Source organism: Balaenoptera musculus, chromosome 8, assembly GCF_009873245.2.
Source record: "Balaenoptera musculus isolate JJ_BM4_2016_0621 chromosome 8, mBalMus1.pri.v3, whole genome shotgun sequence".
Taxonomy (NCBI): Eukaryota; Metazoa; Chordata; class Mammalia; order Artiodactyla; family Balaenopteridae; genus Balaenoptera; species Balaenoptera musculus.
The window spans coordinates 19,404,964-19,429,861 of record NC_045792.1 but is presented as its reverse complement, the minus strand read 5'-3'; the positions used below and the strand labels follow the sequence as shown (position 1 = coordinate 19,429,861).

The window sequence follows — 24,898 nt, the reverse complement described above, 5'->3', positions numbered from 1 at the left end:
TTCCATCCCCTCACTTTCATTCTGTATGTGTCCCTAGGTCTGAAGTGGCTCTCTTGTAGACAGCATATATATGGGTCTTGTTTTTGTATTCATTCAGCTAGTCTATGTCTCTTGGTGGGAGCATTTAATCCATTTACATTTAAGGTAATTATCGATATACATGTTCCTATTACCGTTTTCTTAGTTGTTTTGGGTTTGTTATTGTAAGTCTTTTCCTGCTCTTGTGTTTCCTGCCGAGAGAAGTTCCTTTAGCATTTGTTCTAAAGCTGCTTTGGTGGTGCTGAATTCTCTTAGCTTTTGCTTGTCTGTAAAGGTTTTAATTTCTCCATCGAATCTGAATGAGATCCTTGCCAGGTAGAGTAATCTTGGTTGTAGGTTTTTCCCTTTCATCACGTTAAATATGTCCTGCCATTCCCTTCTGGCTTGCAGAGTTGCTGCTGAAAAATCAGCTGTTAACCTTATGGGGATTCCCCTGTATGTTATTTGTTGCTTTTGCCTTGCTGCTGTTAATATTTTTTCTTTGTATTTAATTTTTGATAGTTCGATTAATATGTGTCTTGGCATGTTTCTCCTTGGGTTTATCCTATATAGGACTCTCTGCGCTTCCTGGACTTGATTAACTATTTCCTTTCCCATATTAGGGAAGTTTTCAACTATAATCTCTTCAAATAGTTTCTCATTCCCTTTCTTTTTCTCTTCTTCTTCTGGGACCCCTATAATTTGAATGTTGGTGCATTTAATGTTGTCCCAGAGGCCTCTGAGACTGTCCTCAGTTCTTTTCATTCTTTTTTCTTTATTCTGCTCTGTGGTAGTTATTTCCACTCTTTTTTCTTCCACGTCACTTATCCGTTCTTCTGCCTCAGTTATTCTGCTATTGATTCCTTCTCGAGAATTTTTAATTTCATTTATTGTGTTGTTCATCATTGTTTGTTTGCTCTTTAGTTCTTCTAGGTCCTTGTTAAACGTTTCTTGTATTTTCTCCATTCTATTTCCAAGATTTTGGATCATCTTTACTATCATTACTCTGAATTCTTTTTCAGGTAGACTGCCTACTTCCTCTTCATTTGTTTGGTCTGGTGGGTTTTTACTTTGTTCCTTCATCTGCTGTGTTTTTCTCTGTCTTCTCATTTTGCTTAACTTACTGTGTTTGGCATCTCCTTTTTGCAGGCTGCCGGTTCATATTTCCCATTGTTTTTGGTGTCTGCCCCCAGTGGCTAAGTTTGGTTCAGTGGGTTGTGTAGGCTTCCTGGTGGAGGGGAGTAGTGCCTTTTTTCTGGTGGATGAAGCTGGATATTGTCTTTCTTGTGGGCAGGACAGCATCTGGTGGTGTGCTTTGGGTTGTCTGTAAACTTATAATTTTAGGCAGCCTCTCTGCTAATGGGTGGTGTTGGGTTCCTGTCTTGCTAGTTGTTTGGCATAGGGTGTGCAGCACTGTAGCTTCCTGGTCGTTGAGTGTAGCTGGGTCTTAGCGTTGAGATGGAGATCTCTGGGAGAGCCATTTGATATTACGTGGAGCTGGGAAATCTCTCGTGGACCAATGTCCTGATCTCAGCTCTCCCACCTCAGAGGCAGAGGCCTGACACCTGGAAGGAGCACCAAGACCCTGTCAGCCACATGCCTCAGAAGGAAAGGGAGAAAAAAAGAAAGAAAGAAAGAAAAAAGTAAAGTAAAATAAAGTTATTAAAATAAAAAATCATTATTAAAAATAGAACATATTAAAACATAGCAAAAAACAGAAAGAAGAGAGCAAACAAACCAAAAAACAAATCCACCAATGATAACAAGTACTAAAAGCTATACTTAAAAAAAAAAAAAGCAGAGAGACAGAACCCTAGGACAAATGATAAAAGCAAAGCTATACAGACAAAATCACACAAAGAAGCATACACATACATACTTACAAAAAGAGATAAAGGAAAAAATATATATAACGTTGTTTCCAAAGTCCACCACCTCAATTTTGGGATGATTCATTGCCTATTCAGGTATTCCACAGATGCAGGGTACAAGTTGATTGTGGAGATTTAATCCGCTGCTCCTGAGGCTGCTGGGAGAAATTTCCCTTTCTCTTCTTTGTTCGCACACCTCCTGGCGTTCAGCTTTGGATGTGGCCCCACCTCTGCGTGTAGGTCGCCTGAGGGCATCTGTTCTTCACTCAGACAGGATGGGGTTAAAGTTGCAGCTGATTAAGGGGCTCTGGCTCACTCAGGCCAGGGAGAGGGAGGGGTACGGAATGCGGGGTGAGCCTGCGGCGGCAGACGCCAGCATTACATTGCAACAGCCTGAGGCATGCCGTGTGTTCTCCCGGGAAAGTTGTCCCTGGATCATGGGACCCTGGTAGTGGCAGGCTGCACAGGCTCCCGGGAGGGGAGGTGTGTATAGTGACCTGTGTTTGCACATAGGCTTCTTGGTGGCTGCAGCAGCAGTCTTAGCATCTCATGCCTGTCTCTGGTGTCCGTGCTGATAGCCGTGGCTCGCGCCCTTCTCTGAAGCTCGTTTAGGTGGTGCTCTGAATCCCCTCTCCTCACGCACCCTGAAACAATGGTCTCTTGCCTCTTAGGCAGGTCCAGACTTTTTCCCAGACTCCCTCCCGGCTAGCTGTGGCGCACTAGCCCCCTTCAGGCTGTGTTCACGCTGCCAACCCCAGTCCCCTCCCTGGGGTCTGACCTCAGAAACCTGAGCCTCAACTCCCAGCCCCCAACCATCCCAGCCAGCGGGTAAGCAGACAAGCCTCTCTGGCTGTTGAGTGCTGGTTGGTGGCAATCCTCTGTGTGGGAATCTCTCTGCTTTGCTCTCTGCACCCCTGTTGCTGCGCTCTCCTCCGTGGCTCCGAAGCTTCCCCCCACCACCCCCCATCTCCGCCAGTGAAGGGGTTTCCTAGCGTGTGGAAACTTTTCCTCCTTCACAGCTCCCTCCCTGTGGTGCAGGTCCTGTCCCTATTTTGTCTGTTTTTTCTTTTTCCCTACCCATGTACGTGGGGAGTTTCTTGCCTTTGGGGAAGTCTGAGGTCTTCTGCTAGCGTTCAGTAGGTGTTCTGTAGGAGTTGTTCCACATGTAGATGTATATCTGGTTTATTTGTGGGGAGGAAGGTGATCTCCACGTCTTACTCTTCTGCCATCTTGAAGGTCTCCCCAAAACTGTCACTGTGTGCCGATAACATAGAGAACCCTAAAATCTCCACGCAAAAAATACTAGAATGATAAATGAATTCAGCAAGGTTGCAGAATACAAGATTAGCATACAGAAATCTGTTGTGTTTCTATATACTAGTAATGAAATATCAGAAAGAGAAAGGAAAAAAATCCATTTAAAATTGCATCCAGGGACTTCCCTGGTGGCACAGTGGTTAAGAATCTTCCTGCCAATGCAGGGGACACAGGTTTGATCCCTGGTCCAGGAAGATCCCACATGCCACAGAGCAACTAAGCCTGTGTACCACAACTGCTGAGCCTGCACTCTAGAGCCCGCGAGCCACAACTACTGAGCCCATGTGCCACAACTGCTGAAGCCTGCAAGCCTAGAGCCTGTGCTCCGCAACAAGAGAAGCCACCACAATGAGAAGCCCATGTACTGCAATGAAGAGTAGCCCCTGCTTGAAGCAACTAAAGAAAGCCTGCACACAGCAACAAAGACCCAATGCTGCCAAAAATAAAAAAATAAAATTGCATCCAAAAAAAAAAAGTTAGGAATAAACATAAACCAAGGAGATGAAAAACCTATACTCCAAAAACTATAAAACACTGATGAAGGAAACTGAAGATGAGTCAAAGAAATGAAACATATACCTTGGCTTTGGATTAGAGGAATTAATATTGTTAAAATGGCCATACTACCCAAGGCAATATACAGATTTAATGCAACTCCTGTTGAAATACCCATGACATTTTTCATAGAACTAGGATAATCCTAAAATTTATATGGAGGTGTTGAGAGCTCAAGATGGTGGAGTAGAAGGATGTGAGCTCACCCCCTTCTTACGAAAACACCAAAATCACAACTAACTGCTGAACAACCATCGCCAAAAAATGATGGAACATACCAAAAAAGATACGCTACATCCAAAGACAAAAAAGAAGCCACAATGAGATGGTAAGATGGGCACAATTGTGATAAAATCATATCCCATATGCACTGGTGAGTGACCCAGAAACTGGAAAACAATTATACCACAGAAGTTATCCCACAGGAGTGAAAGTTTTGAACCCCACGTCAGGCTTCCCAGCCTGGAGGTCTGGCAACAGGAGGAGGAGTCCCCAGAGAATCTGGCTTTGAAGGCCAGCGGGGTTTGATTGCAGGACTTCCACAGACTGGGGGAAAAAGAAACTCCATTCGTGGAGGATGCACACAAAGTCTTGTGTGTACCAGGAACCAGGGGAAAAAAGCAGTGAACCCATAAGAGACTGGGCCAAACCTACCTGCAAGTATTGGAGGGTCTCCTGCAGAGGTGGGGGGCAACTGGGGCTCACTGCAGGGACAAAGAACACTGGCAGCGGCAGTTCTGGGAAGTCCCCACTGGCATGAACCCTCCTGGAGGCCACCATTAGCCCCACCAAACAGCCTGTAGTCTCCAGTGCTGGGTCGCCTAAGGCCAAACAACAAACAGGGCAGGAACACAGCCCCACCCATCAGCAGACAAGTGGCTTAAACTCTCCCTGAGCATGGCCCTGCCCACCAGAGGGACAAGACCCAGATCCACCCACCACTGACCAGGAACCAGCCCCTCCCATCAGGAAACCTGCACAATCCTGTTAGACAGCCTCATCTACCAGAGGGCAGAGAGCAGAAAAAAGAACTACAATCCTGCAACCTGTGGAACAGAAAATGCAATCACAGAAAGTTAGTCAAAATGAGATGGCAGGGACTTCCCTGGTGGCACAGTGGTTAAGAATCCACCTGCCAATGCAGGGGACACAGGTTCAATCCCTGGTCTGGGAAGATCCCACATGCTGCAAAGCAGCTAAGCCCATACACCACAACTACTGAGTCTGCACTCTAGAGCCTGTGAGCCACAACTACTGAGCCCGCGTGCCGCAACTACTGAAGCCGTGTGCCTAGAGCCTGTGCTCCACAACAAGAGAAGCCACCGCAATGAGAAACCTGTGCACTGCAACAAAGAGTACCCCCCACTTGCCACAACTAGAGAAAGCCTGCACACAGCAACAAAGACCCAACACAGCCAAAAATAAATAAATTAAATAAATAATTTTTTAAAAAATGAAATGGCAGAGGAATTTGTCCCAGATGAAGGAACAAGATGAAACCCCAGAAAACAACTAGGTGAAGTGGATATAGCCAATCTACCAGAAAAAGAATTCAGAATAATAATAGTTAAGATGATCCAAGATCTCAGAAAAAGAATGGAGGCAAGGATCAGGAAATGCAAGGAATGTTTAACAAAGACCTAGAAGAACTATAGAACAAACAAACAGAGATGAACAATACAATAACTGAAATGAATACACTAGAAGGAATCAATAGCAGAATACATAAGGCAGAAGAATAGGTAAGTGACCTGGAAGACAGAATGGTGGAAATCACTGCCACAGATCAGAATAAAGAAAAAAGACTGAAAAAAAATGAAGACAGTATAAGAGACCTCTGGGACAATATTAAACGCACTAACGTTAGCATTATAGGGGTCCCAAAAGGAGAAGAGAGAGAGAAAGGACCTGAAAAAATATTTGAAGAGATAATAACTGAAAACTATCCTAACATGGGAAAGGGAACATTCACCCTAGTCCAGGAAGTGCAGAGAGTCCCAGACAGGATAAATCCAAGGAGGAACACGCTGAGACACATAGTAATCAAACTGACAAAAATTAAAGACAAAGAAAAAATATTAAAAGCAACAAGGGAAAAACGAAAAATAACATACAGAGGAACACTGGTAAGGTTATCAGCTGATTACTCAGCAAAACCTCTCCAGGCCAGAAGGGAGTGGCATGATATATTTAAAGTGATGAAAGGATAGAACCCACAACAAAGAATACTATACCCAGCAAAGCTTTCATTCAGATGTGATGGAGAAATCAAAAGCTTCACAGACAAGCAAAAGCTAAGAGAGTTCAGCACCACTAGACCAGCTTTGCAACAAATGCTAAAGGAACTTCTCCAGGTGAAAGAGACCAGCAACTTAAAACAACCTTGTACATATGTAGACTGCTATATCAAAACCTCATGGGAACTGCAAAACAAAAGACTACAATAGATACACACACAAAAAAAGAAAAAACAACCCAAACACAGCACTAAAGCTGGTCATCAAACCACAAGAGAAGAGAACAAAAGAGGAGGGGAAGAAAAAGACCTACAAAAACAAACCCAAAACAATTAAGAAAATGACAATAGGAACATACATATCAATAATTACCTTAAACGTAAATGGATTAAATGCTCCAACCAAAAGACATAGACTGGCTGAATGGTTACAAAAACAAGACATGTATATATGCTGTCTAAAGAGACCCACTTCAGACCTAGGGACACATACAGACTAAAAATGAGGGGATGGAAAAAGATATTCCATGCAAATGGAAATCAATAGAAACCTGAAGTATCAATATTCATATCAGACAAAATAGACTTTAAAATAAAGACTGTTATAAACGAGACAAAGAAGGACACTACATAATGATCAAGGGATCAATCCAAGAAGAAGATATAACAATTGTGAATATATATGCAACCAACATAGGAGCACCTCAATATATAGGGCAAATACTAATGGCCATAAAGGGAGACGTCAACAGTAACACAATAATAGTGGTTGACTTTAACACCCCTCTTTCATCAGTAGACAGACCTTCTAGATAGAAAATCAATAAGGAAACACGGGCCTTAAATGACACATTAGACCTAATGGATTTAATTGATATTTATAGAGCATTCCATCAAAAGTAGCAGAATACACATTCTTCTCATGTGCACATGGAACATTCTCCAGGATTGACTACATGCTGGGCCACAAAGCGAGCCTCGGTAAATTTAAGAAAATTGAAATCATATCAAGCATCTTTTCTGACAACAACACTACGACATTAGAAATCAACTACAAGTAAAAAACACAAAAAACACATGGAGGCTAAACAATATGCTACTAAACAACCAATGGATCACTGAAGAAATCAAAGAGGAAATCAAAAAATACCTAGAGACAAATGAAAACAAAAGCACAGTGAGCAAAAACCTATGGGACACAGCAAAAGCAGTTCTAAGAGGCAGGTTTATAACAATACAATCTTACCTCAGGAAACAATAAAAATCTCAAGTAAACAACCTAACCTTACACCTAAAGCAACTAGAGAAAGAAGAACAAACAAAACCTAAAGTCAGTAGAAGGAAAGAAATCATGAAGATCAGAGAAGAAATGAATGAAATAGAGATGAAGAAAAGATAGCAAAGATCAGTGAAACTAAAAGCTGGTTCTTTAAAAAGATAGACAAAATTGATAAACCTTAAGCCAAATTCATCAAGAAAAAAAGGGAGAGGACTCAAGTCAATAAATTAGAAATGAAAAAGGAGGAGTTACAACTGACACCACAGAAATACAAGGGATCATAAGAAACTACTTCAAGCAACTATATTTCAATAAAATGGACAACCTGAAAGAAATGGGCAAATTCTTGTAAAGGTACAATCTCCCAAGACTGAACCAGGAAGAAATAGAAAATATGAACAGACCAATCACAAGTACTGAAATTGAAACTGTGATTTTTTTTTTTTTTTTGCTGTCAACAGGAGCTTTTATTTTTTTATTTTTTAAAGTTTTAAAAATGTTTATTTATTTATTTATTTATTTTCTTATTAGTCATCCATTTTATACACATCAGTGTATACATGTCAATCCCAATCTCCCAATTCATCACACCACAATCCCCACCCCCCACGACTTTCCCCCCTTGGTGTCCATACGTTTGTTCTCTACTTCTGTGTCTCAATTTCTGCTCTGAAAACCGGTTCATCTGTACCATTTTCTAGGTTCCACATATATGCATTAATATATGATATATGTTTTTCTCTTTCTGACTTACTTCACTCTGTATGACAGTTTCTATATGTCTCTAAGGAGACAAAACCCTGTACTCTGAAAACTATAAGATGCTGATGAAAGAAAACGAAGACTACACAAGAAAATGGAAAGATATATCATGTTCTTGGATTGGAAGAATCAATATTGTCAAAATAACTGTACTACCCAAGGCAATCTACAGATTCAATGAAATCCCTATCAAATTACCAATGGCATTTTTCACAGAACTATAGCAAAAATCTTAATATTTGTATGGAGACACAAAAGACCTGAATAGCCAAAGCAATCTTGAGAAAGAAAAACGGAGCTGGAGGAATTAGGCTCCCTGACTTCAGACCATACTACAAAGCTATAGTCATCAAAACAGTATGGTACTAGCACAAAAATAGAAATATAGATCAATGGAACAGGATAGAAAGCCCAGAAAGAAACCCGCACACCTATGGTCAATTAATCTACAACAAAGGAGGTAAGATGAAACAATGGAGGAAAGACAGTCTCAGTAAATGGTGCTGGCAAAACTGGACAGCTACAAGTAAAAAAATGAAATTAGAACACTCTCTAACACCATACACAAAAATAAACTCCAAATGGATTAAAAACCTAAGTGTAAGATGGGACAATATAAAACTCTTAGAGGAAAACATAGGCAGAACACTCTCTGACATAAATTGCAGCAATATCTTTTTCCATCTGTCTTCCAGAATAATGGAAATAAAAACAATAATAAACAAATGGGACCTAATTAAACTCAAAAGCTTTTGCACAGCAAAGGAAACCATAAACAAGATGAAAAGACAGCCTGCAGAATGGGAGAAAATATTTGCAAACAACGTGACCTACAAGGGGTTAGTCTCCAAAATTTACCAACAGCTCATGCAGCTTAATATAAAAACAAACAACCCAATCAAAAAATGAGCAGAAGACCTAAACAGACATTTCTCCAAAGAAGACATACAGATGGCCAAGAGGCACATGAAAAGATGTTCAGCATTGCTAATTTAAACAAATGCAAATCAAAACTGTAATGAGAAATCACCCCACACCAGTCAGAATTGCTAGCATCAAAAAATCCAGAAATAATAAATGCTGGAGAGGGCTGGAGAGAGGGAACCCTGTTGGTGGGAATGTAAATTGTATAGCCACTGTGGAGAACAGTATGGAGGTTCCTTAAAAAACTAAAAATGGAGTTATCATATGATGCTGCAATCCCACTCCTGGGCATATATCTGGAGAAAAACATGGTCCAAAAGGATACATGCACCCCAATGTTCATTGCAGCACTGTTTATAATAGCCAAGACATGGAAGCAGCCTAAATGTCCATCAACAGATGAATGAATAAAGAAGATGTGGTACATATATACAATGGAATATTACTCAGCCATTAAAAAGAATGAAATAATGCCATTTGCAGCAACATGGATGAACCTAGAGATTGTCATAATGAGTGAAGTAGGTCAGACAGAGAAAGACAAACATTGTATGATATCGCTTATATGTGGAATCTAAAAAAAAATGATACAAATGAACTTATTTACAAAACAGAAACAGACTCTCAGAGTTAGAGAAGGAACTTATGGTTACCAGAGGGGGGTGGTGGGAGGGATAGTTAGGGAGTTTGGGATTGATTGTTAAAATGGATAACTGGGCTTCCCTGGTGGTGCAGTAATTAAGAATCCGCCTGCCAATGCGGATTGGGGACACGGGTTTGAGCCCTGGTCCAGGAAGATCCCACATGCCACGGAGCAACTAAGCCCATACGCCACAACTACTGAACCTGTGCTCTAGAGCCCACAAGCCACAACTACTGAAGGCTGCATGCCTAGAGCCCATGCTCCACAACAAGAGAAGCCACTGCAATGAGAAGCCCGTGCACCGCAATGAAGAGTAGCCCCCGCTCGCCGCAACTAGAGAAAGCCCGCGCGCAGTAACAAAGACTCAACTCAGCCAAATAAATTTTAGAAAAATAAATGGATAACCAATCGAGACCTACTGTATAGCACAGGGAACTCTGCTCAATATTATGTAACTACCTAAATGGGAAAAGAATTTGAGAAAGAATAGATACATGTATACGTATAACTGAATCACTTTCCTGTACACCTGGAACTAACACAACATTGTTAATAAACTATACTCCAATATAAAATAAAAAGTTAAAATAAAATAAAATTTATATGGAACCACAAAACTCCCTGAATTCCCAAAGCAATCCTGAGAAAAAAGAAGAAAGCTGGAGGCATAACACTTCCAGACTTCAGATAATACTATACAGTAATCAAAACAGCATGGTATTGGCACAGAAACAGACATATGGACCAATGGAACAGAATAGAGAGTCCAGAAATAAACCCACACACCTACAGTCAATTAATTTACAACAAAGGAGGCAAGAATATACACGAAGAAAAGACAGTCTCTTCAGCAAGTGGTTTTGGGAAAACTGAACAGCCACATATAAAACAATGACATTAGAACATTCCTTCACACCATATACAAAAACTCAAAGTGGTTTAAAGACCTAAATGTAAAACCTGAAACCATAAAACTCCTAGAAGAGAAGATTTGCAGAACACACTTAGATAAAATCATAACAATATTTTCTTGGATCATTCTCCTAAGACAAAAGAAATAAAAGCAAAAAAACCCCAACTGGGACCTACTTAAACTTAAAAGCTTTCACACAACAAAAGAAACCATCAACAAAACAAAAAGACAACCTACAGAATGGGAGAAAATATTTGCAAATGGTATGAAGAATAGGGGTAATAATCAAAATATGTAATCAGCACATACAGCTCAATATCAAAAAAACAAACAATCCAATTTAAAAATGGGCAGAAGACCTGAATAGATATTTTTCCAAAGAAGACATACAGGTGGCTAACTGGCACATGAAAAGATGTTCAGCATTGCTAGTCATTAGAGAAATACAAATCAAAACTATGAGATATTACCTCACATCTGTCAGCATAACTATCATCAAAAAGTCTACAAGTAACAAACATTGACAAGGATGTGGAGAAAAGGGAACCCTCATACACTGTTGGTGGGAATGTAAACTGGTGCAGCAAATGTGGAAAACAGTATGGAGCTTCCTCAAAAAACTAAAAATAGAACTGTTATATGATCCAGCAATTCCACTGCTGGGTATATATCCAAAGAAAATGAAAACACAAATCAAAAAGCTATATTAACCCCAATGTTTATAGCAGCATTATTTACAATTGCCAAAATATTGAAGCAACCTAAGTATCCATCAACAGATGAATGGATAAAGAAGATGTGGTATGTATATATACAATGGAATATTACTCAGCTGTAAAAAAAGAATGAAATTCTGCCATTTGCAACAATGTGAATGGACCTAGAGAGTATCATGCTTAGTGAAAAAGTCAGACAAAGACAAATACTCTATGTCATCACTTACATGTGGAATCTAAAAGCTAAGACAAATGAATGTATATAATAAAACAGAAACAGACCTACAGATATAGAGAACAAGCTAGTGGTTACCAGTGGAGAGTGGGAAAAGGGGAGGGACAAGGTAGGAATAAGGGATTAAGAGATACAAACTACTATGAATAAAATAGATAAGCAACAAGGATATATTGTACAACACAGGGAAATATAGTCATTGTTTTGTAATAACATTAAATGGAGTATAATCTTTAAAAATAATGAAAATAATATAATATTGTAAATCAACTATACTTCAATTAAAAAAGAAACAAATTGGAACATATTAGGCTATCAATTATAGGTGTCAATTTTAATTTTTATTATAGTTATTTTGATATCAAATATCATTTTCATTATTTCTTTTATACTTTCTATTTGATTTTCATTGAGTTCTAGTGACAGTTTCATAATGGAGTATATAAAGTAATTTAAAATATACTCCTTTGCTTATTCTCTTTTAGGACTTTTGCATGGCTTGGAAACAGGAATCAGAATTTACAAAGAGAGATAGAGCTGCCAGAGTCATTCAGAAGGCCTGGAAAAGTTTCCTTGTGAGTTTATTTCGTTTTTTTGCAGCTTTATTGAGATGTAATTGATACATCATATAGTTCACCTGTTTAAAGTATACAATTCAGGGACTTCCCTGGCAGTCCAGTGGTTAAGACTTTGCCTTCCAATTCAGGGGGTGTGAGTTCGATCCCTGGTTGGGGAACTAAGATCCCACATGCCTGTGGCCAAAAAACCAAAACATAGAACAGAAGCAATATTGTAACAAATTCAATAAAGACTTTAAAAAATAATAAAGTATACAGTTCAATAGCTTTTAGTATATTAAAGAGTTGTATACCACCCTTTGCTTTATAAGTAGACATTTTTTAAAGTTTCAAGAAGTTAACATTAATTAATTATCTCATTAACCTCACTAATATCTATTGAGTTTCTGATCTGGGCCAGGCACTTTGATAATGGCTACTATGAGCAAAAGTATCACTAATTGACTTATTTGGCTTTCACCTCTAAAAATTTTATATCTTGACTCTGGAATCAGGTTTGTGAGCAAGTGTTAGGGATACATTCACTCATTTAATATTTATTCAGTACCTACTCTTGAGGACGTAAAGTATATCTGGATTAATGTAGTAGTTTCTCACCATGCTCTAGTCTGAGTAGAACTAGTCTCCTTATCCAGTAAGGAATATTCCAAGTTGATTTACTGGGTTAGGTGAGATCCAAGAGGTGAAATGACTTCTCTCTTTTCTCTAGGATAGCATCAACGCTCTGTCTGTGTGTGAAGTGGTATGGCTCTCTTTCTAGCACACAAAAATACCTTTATATCAGTTAATGGTGTCTTGAAAAATAGTTTCCATTATTTGCCTATGCTGGGGCACAACTATTGATTTCCAACCCAAAAAAAAAGAATTTCCTTTAAAATCTACTCTTCCTTTGTTGGTTTCTAACAGCATACTTGTCATCTAGGCTTAAGCTTTTCTGTCATTTGTAACTTCTCTCCCACATTCAAATCCAATCAGCCACATACGTTTGAACACCTGTTATGTTCCTGACACTGTGCTAGGCATTTTACAATACATCCTTGTGTTTAAGGAGCTTCAGTAGAGAAGCCATGTATATAAACAAACGTGTGTGTGTGTATTTTAACAAGATGGTAGACTGAGCACACATTTTCACTTTCTATCCCTCTAGAACCCAACTGAAGTGACAATGTATAGAAAGTTAACCCATAACAGAGAGAAGGGAGTTCATGAGCAAATAGGAAATTTTATCTCATACCAAAAATAAATGGTAGTATCCTGTTGGACATATCTATGTAGAAGACTTGCCTATACATACCTTACAGGGGCACTAGTGAGATAGCTCATTTGTCATTGGAACCCTAGAAAGGATATCAATTAGGATTTAGCAATTTAAAAAGGCTGAAAGGAGAATGACTATAGACAATGGGGTTAATTGAAGGTCTGTACATGGAACAGCTGTGCCAGTTGTCTCCACTGTCACTTCAAGACCCAAAGGTATAGGCAGGTGGATATTTATCATTAGTCAAAAATCTACTGGTAGATGGATATTTACCATTGTGCATAAGAAAAACAAACCCAGAGTAGCCCACAGCTTTGGAAAGATGGCAGAGGTAGAGCCAAGAAAAAAGATCCCTTTGGTTCCAGAAAATCTCCTGAAAAAAAGGAAGGCTTATCAGGCCCTCAAAGCCACCCAGGCAAAGCAGGCACTTTTGCAAAGTAAGGAGCAGAGGAAAGGAGAAAAACTCAAGTTTAAGCAACTAGAATGGTTCCTACATGATTCCTGGAGGCAACTACGTTGCAGGGTGCGACTCAGACAACTGGAAGTGAAACCTCATGGCTTGGAAGTGCCAGATAAACACTCCTTGGCCTTTGCTGTACACATCCAAATGATTAATGGGGTGAGTTTACTGGTGCAGAGGACCATTGCAAGACTTGGCCTGAATAAGATTTTCAGTGGTGTCTTAATGAAAGTAACCCCTTAAACCATAAAAACGCTTCATATAGTGGAACCTTATGTGACCTGGGGATTTGCAAATCTGAAGTCTGTTCAGGAACTCATCTTTAAATGTGGACAAGCCAAGGTCAAGAATAAAATCGTCACACTGACAGACAACACAGTGATTGGGGAGCACCTGGGGAAGTTTGGTGTCATTTGTTTGGAAGACCTCATTCATGGAGTTGCCTTCCCAGGGAAGGATTTTCAGGTGATCTCAGGGTTCTTGTGCCCTTTGCAACTCTCAGTGGCCTATCGTGCTACCAAGAATAGAGGGGGCTTCCTCAAGGAAGTGGGCTCACCTGGCTATCAAGATGAATGCATCAATCGACTCATCTGGCAGCTGAACTAAACCCAGACTATCTGAAAACACAGTGCATTGGAAGCATGTGCTTTTGTTTTATGGAATTGTTACCCATTATCTTCAAGGAAGATTATTTTCTGCTTTGTCTTCAGAAACTGGAGGTGAAAGTTCAGGAAAAAGATGATGATGTTCACAGCAGGCACTTTTCATCCCACCTCAGTTCCAAGGAAAAGTTCCTGTGTGTTTTCTGTGATGACCACCGTCCACCACTGAAACCAGCAAAGATTCACTCCATGGAGAAAGGAGTCCTGTTTTATCACATCTTCTATCCTGGGGTTTAATGTTGGTGAATGAATACCCAAGCACGAATACAAGACAGCAGTGAACCAAGCCCAGGGCATTGTTTTGGAAAGAACTTGAAATACAATTGGAAAGAAGCACACAAAAACAATGCTCTCTGCTGTGAGTCCATGTTCTAACTCCAGTGACAGCTTGGCAAGCTGTCAGATGTGGCTGTCTCTAGGTGTATCTGGTAACTTCCTTATCCTTGCCCGCAATTGGCTTAGTGCTTTTCTCTAGCTCAGAATTTTAACCTACTCTTGGATCTATGAGACGGGATGGACCCTTTCCCCAGCCAAATGGGGTGTTTCCTGTTAAGAATGTGGTGGTAGATTGCTGAGCTCCTGTGCCATTTATGACTCAGGGAAATGCCCACCATTTATTTCTGCTGGGCTTCAAGATGGAATTTTCTGGTTTCCCTGATGATCAGTCCTCTTCTTAAAACCCGAATCAGAAGCTGAAAAAGAATGGATATATGTATATGTAGAACTGATCCACTTTGCTGTATACCTGAAACTAACACAACATTGTAAATCAACTATAACACAACATAAATAAAATTTTAAAAACCAAAACAAGGGACTTCCCTGGCAGTCCAGTGGTTAAGACTCTGCACTTCCAATGCAGGGGGTGCGGGTTCGATCCCTGGTCAGAGAACTAAGATCTCATATGCTGTGCAGTAGCACAGCCTCCCACAACAAAAAAAAAAAAAAAAGAGAGAGAGAGAAAGAAACAAACCCTGAAGGATTATCTCTTTAAAAAATTTACATGAACCATCTGGGAAAGCTAGTTCTAGCATGGATTTGGTACTCCACGGTAAAACCCTCTTAATTTTAGTATTTGAGAGATGCCTTGCTTAATTGCTGGCTACCTTACCATATTTCCTCTAAGAAAGTCTATTGATTAACTTATTCCACCCACTTCACAAAGCTCCAAGGCAATCTTCCCATTCATGAGTGTGAACAGTGGAAAACCAGAGACTTACACAGAAGCACAGGATACTTACACTAGCTCCCTAGAAAAATTGACACAGACCTTCATTCGTCACTACTAATGGACAATCACCTGACATTTAAGGAAAACCAATGATGTAGAAGCAGAAAGAAAAGAAAAAGAAATAACAGAATCTGAAGGAAATAAAAATGATAATCAATTTAGCTTAGATCAGTATGTTGAATGGCTCTAGGAACGTTGTATCTGGAGACTAAATAGTACCCCATGCAATAGAAGATATGACTGAGAAGTTGAATTTAAAAAGAAGTTAGAGGGAGGTGGAGTCAAGATGGCAGTGTGGGAAGATGTGGAATTAACATCTCCCCACAACTAGGGTGCCTGCCGGCCGCTGATGGGAGACTCTGACACCCAAGGAGATGGGAGGAACCCCAAAGTGAACCAGTAGGACATAGGGGGACTGAGGGGGGAGGAGAAGTGGAGGCCAGACAGGATAAGCACCCCAGAGGCCGGGGCGATCAGGAGAGGCAGGCAGGAGGGACTGTCTGGGAAGAGCGGGAGAGGACCAGAGCGCGATTGCCTGGTCCACTCAAGCCCAGGAAGCCTGCTGGGCTCCCAGGTGAGGTGCCCTGCCATGCCTGGGCCCCTTCTGTTCCTTGATGCTAAGCTCCACTTCCCACAGCCCCCAGGGCCTTTTCCAGCCCTGTAGGTCCTGAGCATTGGCCCCACCCACCACCCAAACCTCACACTTGCTTAAGCCGCGCCCTCCACAGCCAAGGCCTTCGCCCCCACCCCCTTTTATTCTTTTCCCTCCTCTTTTTCACTATTGTGGTACTGATGTACCTTCTGGTTGTTGATTCATCTATATTTTTATTTTTATATTCTTCCTAACATATCTGTTAGTTTCCTAGTCTATTTTATTTTTTACTTTGTTGTTGCTTTTTTTTTTTGCCACCCCAGGTGGCTTGTGGGATCTTGGTTCATGAGCCCAGAGTCAGGCCAAATCTCCTACAGTGGGAGCTCCAAGTCCGAACCACTGGACTAACAGAGAACCTCAGACCCCAGGGAATATTCATCAGAGTGAGGTCTCATGGAGCTCCTCATATCAGCACCAAGACCCAGCTCTACCCAATAGCCTACAAACTCCAGTGTTGGAAGCCTCAGGCCAAACAACCAGTAAGACAGGAACGCAATCCCACTCATTAAAAAAAAAAGAGAGAGAGAGAGAGATGGCAAAAAAATATGTCACAGATGAAGGAGCAAGGTAAAAACCCACAAGACCAAATAAATGAAGAGGAAATTGGCAATCTACCTGAAAAAGAATTCAGAGTAATGATAGTAAAGATGATCCAGAATCTCGGAAATAGAATGGAGGCACAGATTGAGAAAATACAAGAAATGTTTAACAAAGATCTACAAGAACTAAAGAACAAACAAACAGAGATGAACAACACAATAACTGAACTGAAAAATACACTAGAAGGAATCAATAACAGAATAACAGAGGCAGAAGAACGAATAAGTGAGCTGGAAGACAAAATGGTGGAAATAACTGCCAAGGAGCAGAATAAAGAAAAAAGAATGGAAAGAATCGAAGACAATCTCAGAGACCTCTGGGACAACAATAAACACACCAACATTCGAATTATAGGGGTCCCAGAAGAAGAAGAGAAAAAGAAAGGGTCTGAGAAAATATTTGAAGAGATTATAGTTGAAAACTTCCCTAACATGGGAAAGGAAATAGTCACCCAAGTCCAGGAAGCACAGACAGTCCCATACAAGATAAACCCTAGGAAAAACACACCAAGACACATGTTAATCAAACTAAGAAAAAATAAATTCAAAGAAAATATATTAAAAGCATCAAGGGAAAAACAAAAAATAACATACAAAGGAATCCCCATAAGGTTATCAGCTGATTTTTCAGTGGAAACTCTGCAGGCCAGAAGGGAGTGGCAGGATATACTTAAAGTGATGAAAGAGAAAAACCTACAACCAAGATTACTCTACCCAGCAAGGATCTCATTCAGATTCGATGGAGAAGTCAAAAGCTTTTCAGACAAGCAAAAGCTAAGAGAATTCAGCACCACCAAACAACTTTACAACAAATGCTAAAGGAACTTCTCTAAGTGGGAAACACAAGAGAACAAAAAGACCCACAAAAACAAACCCAAGGGCTTCCCTGGTGGTGCAGTGGTTGAGAATCTGCCTGCCAATGCAGGGGACATGGGTTTGAGCCCTGGTCTGGGAAGATCCCACATGCCGTGGAACAACTAGGCCTGTGAGCCACAACTACTGAGCCTGTGCGTCTGGAGCCTGTGCTCCACAACAAGAGAGGCCGCGATAGTGAGAGGCCCGCGCACCACGATGAAGAGTGGCCCCCGCTCGCTGCAACTAGAGAAAGCCCTCGCACAGAAACGAAGACTCAACACAGCCATAAATAAATAAATAAAAACAAACAAACAAAAAACACCCAAAACAATTAAGAAAATGGTAATAGGAACATACATATCGATAATAACCTTGAATGTAAATGGATTAAATGCTCCAACCAAAAGACACAGACTGGCTGAATGGATACAAAAGCAAGACCCATATATATGCTGTCTACAAGAGACCCACTTCAGACCTAGGGACACATACAGACTGAAAGTGAGGGGATGGAAAAAGATATTCCATGCAAATGGAAATCAAAAGAAAGCTGGAGTAGCAATACTCATATCAGATAAAATAGACTTTAAAATAAAGATTGTTACAAGAGATAAGGAGAGACACTACATAATGATCAAAGGATCAATCCAAGAAGAAGATATAACAATTATAAATGTTTATGCACCCAACATAGGAGCACCTCAATACATAAGGCAAATGCTAACAACCATGAAAGGAGAAATCGACAGTAGAAAATCCTAAAGATGTCACCAGAAAACTACTAGAATTAATAAACGAATTTGGTAAGGTTGCAGGATACAAAATTAATGCACAGAAATCTCTGGCATTCCTATACACCAACTATGAAAAATCAGAAAGAGAAATTAAGGAAACACTCCCATTTACCACTGCAACAAAAAGAATAAAATACCTAGGAATAAACCTGCCTAAGGAGGCAAAAGACTTGTGCTCAGAAAACTATAAAACACTGCTGAAAGAAATCAAAGATGACATAAACAGATGGAGAAATATACCATGTACTTGGATTGGAAGAATCAATATTGTGAAAATGACTATACTACCCAAAGCAATCTACAGATTCAACGCAATCCCTATCAAACTACCAACAGCATTCTTCACAGAATTAGAACAAAAAATTTTAAAATTCGTATGGAAACACAAAAGACCCCGAATAACCAAAGCAATCTTGAGAAAGCAAAACGGAGCTGGAGGAATCAGGCTCCCTGACTTCAAACTATACCACAAAGCTACAGTAATCAAAACAGTATGGTACTGGCACAAAAACAGAAATATAGATCAACGATACAGGATAGAATGCCCAAAGATAAACCCATGCACATATGGGTACCTAATCTACGACAAATGAGGCAAGAACATACAATGGAGAAAAGACAGCTTCTTCAATAAGTGGTGCCAGGAAAACTGGACAGCTACATGTAAAAGAATGAAATTAGAACACTGCCTAACACCATACACAAAAATAAACTACAAATGGATTAAAGACTTAAATGTAAGACCAGACACTATAAAACTCTTATAGGAAAACATAGGCAAAACACTCTTTGACATAAACCACAGCAAGATCTTTTTTGACCCACCTCCTAGAGTAATGGAAATAAAAACAAAAATAAACAAATGGGACTTAATTAAACTTAAAAGCTTTTGCACAACAAAGGAAACCATAAACCAGATGAAAAGGCAACCCTCAGAATGGGAGAAAATATTTGCAAATGAAACAACAGACAAAGGATTAATCTCCAAAATATACAAACAGCTCATGGAGCTCAATATCAAAAAAACAAAAAGCCAGTTTAAAAATGGGCAGAAGACCTAAATAGACATTTCACCAAGGAAGACATACAGATGGCCAAGAGTCACATGAAAAGATGCTCAACATCACTAATTATTAGAGAAATGCAAATCAAAACTACAATGAGTTATCACCTCACACCAGTCAGAATGGCCATTATCAAAAAATCTAGAAACAATAAGTGCTGGAAAGAGTGTGGTGAAAAGGGAACCCTCCTGCACTATTGGTGGGAATGTAAATTGATACAACCACTATGGAAAACAGTATGGAGGTTCCTTAAAAAACTAACAATAAAAACAAAAAACAAAAAAACTAACAGTAGAATTACCATATGACTCAGCAATCCCACTACTGGGCATATACCCAGAGAAAACCATAATTCAAAAAGAGACATGTACCACAATGTTCATTGCAGCACTATTTACAATAGCCAGGACATGGAACCAACCTAAATGTCCATCAACAGATGAATGGATAAAGAAGATGTGACCCATATATACAATGGAATATTACTCAGCCATAAAAAGAAATGAAATTTAGTTATTTGTAGTGAGGTGGATGGACCTAGTGTCTGTCATACAGAGTGAAGTAAGTCAGAAAGAGAAAAACAAATACCGTATGCTAACACATATATATGGAATCTAAAAAAAAAAAAATGGTACTCATGAACCTAGTTGCAGGGCAGGAATAAAGAGGTAGACATAGAAAATCGGTTTGAGGACATGGGGTGGGAGGGCAAAGCTGGGACGAAGTGAGGGTAGCATCCACATATACACACTACCAAATGTAAAATAGTTGGCTGGTGGGAAGCAGCAGCATAGCACAGGGAGATCGGCTTGGTGCTTTGCGATGACCTAGAGGGGTGGGATAGGGAGGATGGGAGGGAAGGTTAAGAGGGAGGGGATATGGGGACATGTGTATACATGTGGCTGATTCGCTTTGTTGTGCAACAGAAATTAACACACTATTGTGAAACAATTATACACCAATAAAGATCTATTAAAAAATTTTTTTAACCTGGCAAAATGTCTGAACTTTATGGGTTGATATTCCCTTTCGTGCTTTGTTGGTATTCCATTTAAGTATTGTAAAACTTTGAAATAATGCTACCTTTATCATCACAAACACTGCCAATATAAAATAGTAGTAGAAATATAAGGGAAAGAGGAGATAAATTAATTAAAATAACTGTTACAGTTAAAAAATCAAGAGAAAAAATTTGTGTAGAGGCTACATTCCTTGTTGCTGCAGCTGATCCCACCTACTGCTCACTCTATGTTCACTGCTGTTCAGCCAGCATCTCAATTGGCCAGAGCTCTTTGCCAGGTAGAATAACACAAAACTTACTTTATGGAAGATCATGTTAAATAATTTAGAATCCAGCAGAGTCCAGATGTAAGACAAAAAGTGTGTCATACAGAATACTTACCCAATGATGATAGAGCCTTGCTTCCAAACCCTGAATGTTTCTTCTGTGATTCATCCAGTAGTATAGGTTTCACAGATCATCCTGAACCACCATCACAATTCCATTTGTCATTGTTTTTACTCAGCCCTAAAGGGCCAACTAATGTTATCACTTGCACTGAAGCCCTGGACCATCCAGAGAGACTTTTCTTTCTTAGGTTTCACTCAAAACTAGCAGATTTTCAAGACACTTGCAAATTGTCAGGCAGCACACCAAACTCTAAGGGCCCTCAAACTTTGCACAGAGATGGTAGATGTTTTTTGAAAATTTTTGTTGAAGTGTAGTTGATTTATGATGTTGTGTTGGTTTTGGGTGTACAGCAAAGTGATTCAGTTATATATACATATCCTTTTCCATTATAGTTTATTACAAGATATTGAGTATAGTTCCTTATGCTATACAGTAGGTCCTTGTTGGTTATCTATTTTATTTAGAGTAGTGTGTGTATCAGTTAATCCCAAACTCTTAATTTATCCCTCCCCCCACTTCCCCTTTGGTAATCATAAACTTGTTTTCTATGTCTTTGAGTCTGTTTTTGTTTGATAAATACATTCATTTGTATCTTTTTTTTAGATTCCACAAAATAAATAAATAAATAAAATAAAAAGAGGTTAGAAACTCTGAAAAACAACTAACCATGAAAGTCATGGTTCAAATATAAGGCAAATTAATATATTTCTAATCTCTATGTAAAGAGAATACATTTGATTTTTTTTTAACATCTTTATTGGAGTATAATTGCTTTACAATGTTGTGTTAGTTTTTGCTGTATAGCAAAGTGAATCAGCTATATGTATACATATATCCCCATATCCCCTCCCTCCCACCCTCCCTATCCCACCCCCCCCATCCCACCCCTCTAGGTGGTCACAAAGCACGGAGCTGATCTCCCTGTGCTATGTGGCTACTTCCCACTATCTATTTTACATTTGGTAGTGTATATATGTCAATGCCACTCTCTCACTTCGTCCCAGCTTACCTTTCCCCCTCCCCATGTCCCCAGGTCCATTATCTACATCTGCGTCTTTATTCCTGTCCTGCCCCTAGGTTCATCAGAACCTTTTTTTTTTTAAGATTCCATATATATGTGTTAGCATACGGTATTTGTTTTTCTCTTTCTGACTTACTTCACTCAATACATTTGATCTTGATTCTAGATACATTCTACTTCAAGTGGTCCAGAGGGTGACTTCTAAATGAGGATGCATAGTTTTAGCATATTATGTGGCCCTGTAATTGAATAATTTGCATAGTCATAGTAATGTGAATGCAGAGTTTTTTCTGTAATTTAAAATATTTTTTATCAAAGTACTTTGTGTACTTCTTTAAAATAAGTAAAATAATGTAAATGAACTTACACTAAAAAGCAAGTCTTTACCGCATCTCACTACCTTCCACCTTCATACTCTAAAAGCAACCACTTTTTTTTTTTTTTTTTAATTAATTAATTAATTTATTTTTTGGCTGTGTTGGGTCTTCGTTTCTGTGCGAGGGCTTTCTCTAGTTGCGGCGAGCGGGGGCCCCTCTGCATTGCGGTGCGCGGGCCTCTCACTATCGCGGCCTCTCTTGTTGCGGAGCACAGGCTCCAGACGCGCAGGCTCAGTAGTTGTGGCTCACGGGCTTAGCTGCTCCGCGGCATGTGGGATCTTCCCAGACCAGGGCTCGAACCCGTGTGCCCTGCATTGGCAGGCGGATTCTTAACCACTGCGCCACCAGGGAAGCCCCCAAAGCAACCACTTTTATCTATCTTTTTGTTTTAGAACTTCTAGTCACTAGTTCCTTGCTTCTAAATAATATGCTTATTATATTTTACTTATCAACTTTAGAAGTGATTTGTTGACTTTCTGCAAAGATGATTAAGAATTTACCTTACTTATGCTCCAAAACCCTGCTTATCTCCCCTCTCAGTACCATAAGTCATTGTTTTAATTCCTCTGTTTCTTACCTTGCTGCTTTAAAGACCTTTGTTTCTTGTTCCATCATGCTAACAAAAGATCACTTGACTCCTCATTATATATAATGAGGATATAAATATCCCTATCCTTTTCTTCACATATCTTCCAGTATTCAAATCCCCAAGTTCCATCACCTCTCCCTTGTCAATATTCACTTGGAGGAGTTTTTCAAATATCCTGAATACAAATCCTTTATTGCAATATAAAATATCATCTTCCAGGGTACCTCATTTCTCTCTTAAAGGTGTTTTTGGTAAGTCTTTAATTTTAATAATATCCAGTTTATCACTTGTTCTTTATGGTTAATGCTGTCTGTGTCCATTTAAGAAGTGTTTATGTAGAAGGTACTGTCATCAAGATGGTGTCAAAAGTCCAGGTCCCCCAGCATTTCAGGACGTTTCCTGGGAGGTGCACTCAGGTCTTGCCTCATGGGGATCACTGGGGGAATCTGCAGGGCTTGACCACTGGGGATTTGATAGAGACAGAGAAAAGAGGGGCAGGGCAGACAGCAACCTGTGCTCAGATCTTGGCAGTTTGCGTTACCGCTTACAGCAATACCTGAGCAGAGATCTCAGCCAGGCTCTGCCCACCTGCAGAGCTGAGCCAAGTGGCCCCATCTGGCCAGGGAGCTCAGTTGGCAATTCTACCTGATATGGGTCCCAAACCAACAGGCTTTACTGACTACGGAACCTGTTTTATGGCCCCACTTAGGCAAGGAAGCAAATTCGCAGCCCCACTCGATTTATGAGCATAGTCTTCAGTCCTGCCCAACCAGGAAGCCTAGCCAGTCATGGAGCCCAGAAACAGATCCAAGCCTATGGCCCTGCCTAATTACTGAGTACAAACTGTAGCCAGGGACTTCCCTGGTGACACAGTGGTTAAGAATCCACCTGCCAATGCAGGGGACACGGGTTCGAGCCCTGGTCCGGGAAGATCCCACATGCCCCGGAGCAACTAAGCCCATGTGCCACAACTACTGAACCTGCGCTCTAGAGCCCATGAGACACAACTACTGAGCCTGAGTGCCACGACTACTGAGCCCGCACGCCTAGAGCCGGTGCTCCACAACAGGAGAAGCCACTGCAAGGAGAAGCCCGCGCACTGCAACGAAGAGCAGCCCCTGCTCGCCGCAACAAGAGAAAGCCCGCGCACAGCAACGAAGACCCAACGCAGCCAAAAATAAATAAATAAATTTATTTTTTAAAAAACCTTTTAAAAAACTGTAGCCAAAGGGAGCCTAGCCAGTGACTCCACCCAATTGCAGAGCATAGCCTATGGCCCCACCCAGCTAGGGACCCTGGACAGTGACCCCACCCAACCAAGGAGCACAGTCTCTAGACCCCCCACAACTGCAGGATATAGCAGGAGGCCCTGCCCAACTAGAGAGCCTGGCCAGTGACCACCCGCAAGAGAGGAGCACACCCAGCCGCTTACCCCATCATAAAACCCAGCCTACAGCCTTGCCCAACTTTGGGGCAAAGCCTATGGCCCTACCTGATCACAGAACACAGCCTGTGGCTGCATCCAACCACAAAGCCTTGCCTGTACAAGACTTGCCCGAACATGAAGTCTGGCCAGCAGCACCATCTGGTAAGGGAGCACATCCTGAGGCCTCACCCAACCAGGAGTGATTGCAGAGCCCAGCCTGCAGCCCTGCTCAATTGCAGAGTCCAGCCAGTGACACCTCCCTGCCAGGGAACACAGCCTATGACTTCGCCTAACCAGAGGTGATTGCAGAGCCCAGCTAGTAGTCCTGCCTGAAAGCAAGTAAGCCATCATGCCTGCCTCAGAACATGGGCAGTGACCTCTCCCAAATAGACACCCCAATAGCAAGCCTCCACCTGCCCATGGATGCTACCAGATGACCCATCCAGTACCCC

The 24,898-nt window shown here is 40.6% G+C and overlaps 1 protein-coding gene and 1 pseudogene across 9 annotated transcripts in view; both read left to right on the top strand.

Moving 5' to 3' along the window:
- The window catches only part of LOC118899409 (protein O-glucosyltransferase 3), a 161,938-nt gene that overhangs the window by 45,885 nt on the left and 91,155 nt on the right, over positions 1 to 24,898 (top strand). For all 9 annotated transcript variants that reach the window (XM_036861099.1, XM_036861107.1, XM_036861105.1 and 6 more), the window contains exon 8: positions 11,955 to 12,044. In XM_036861099.1, coding sequence (XP_036716994.1) covers positions 11,955 to 12,044 — 90 coding nt within the window. The remainder of the gene's footprint in view (positions 1 to 11,954; positions 12,045 to 24,898) is intronic.
- LOC118899410 lies at positions 13,556 to 14,371 on the top strand (annotated as a pseudogene).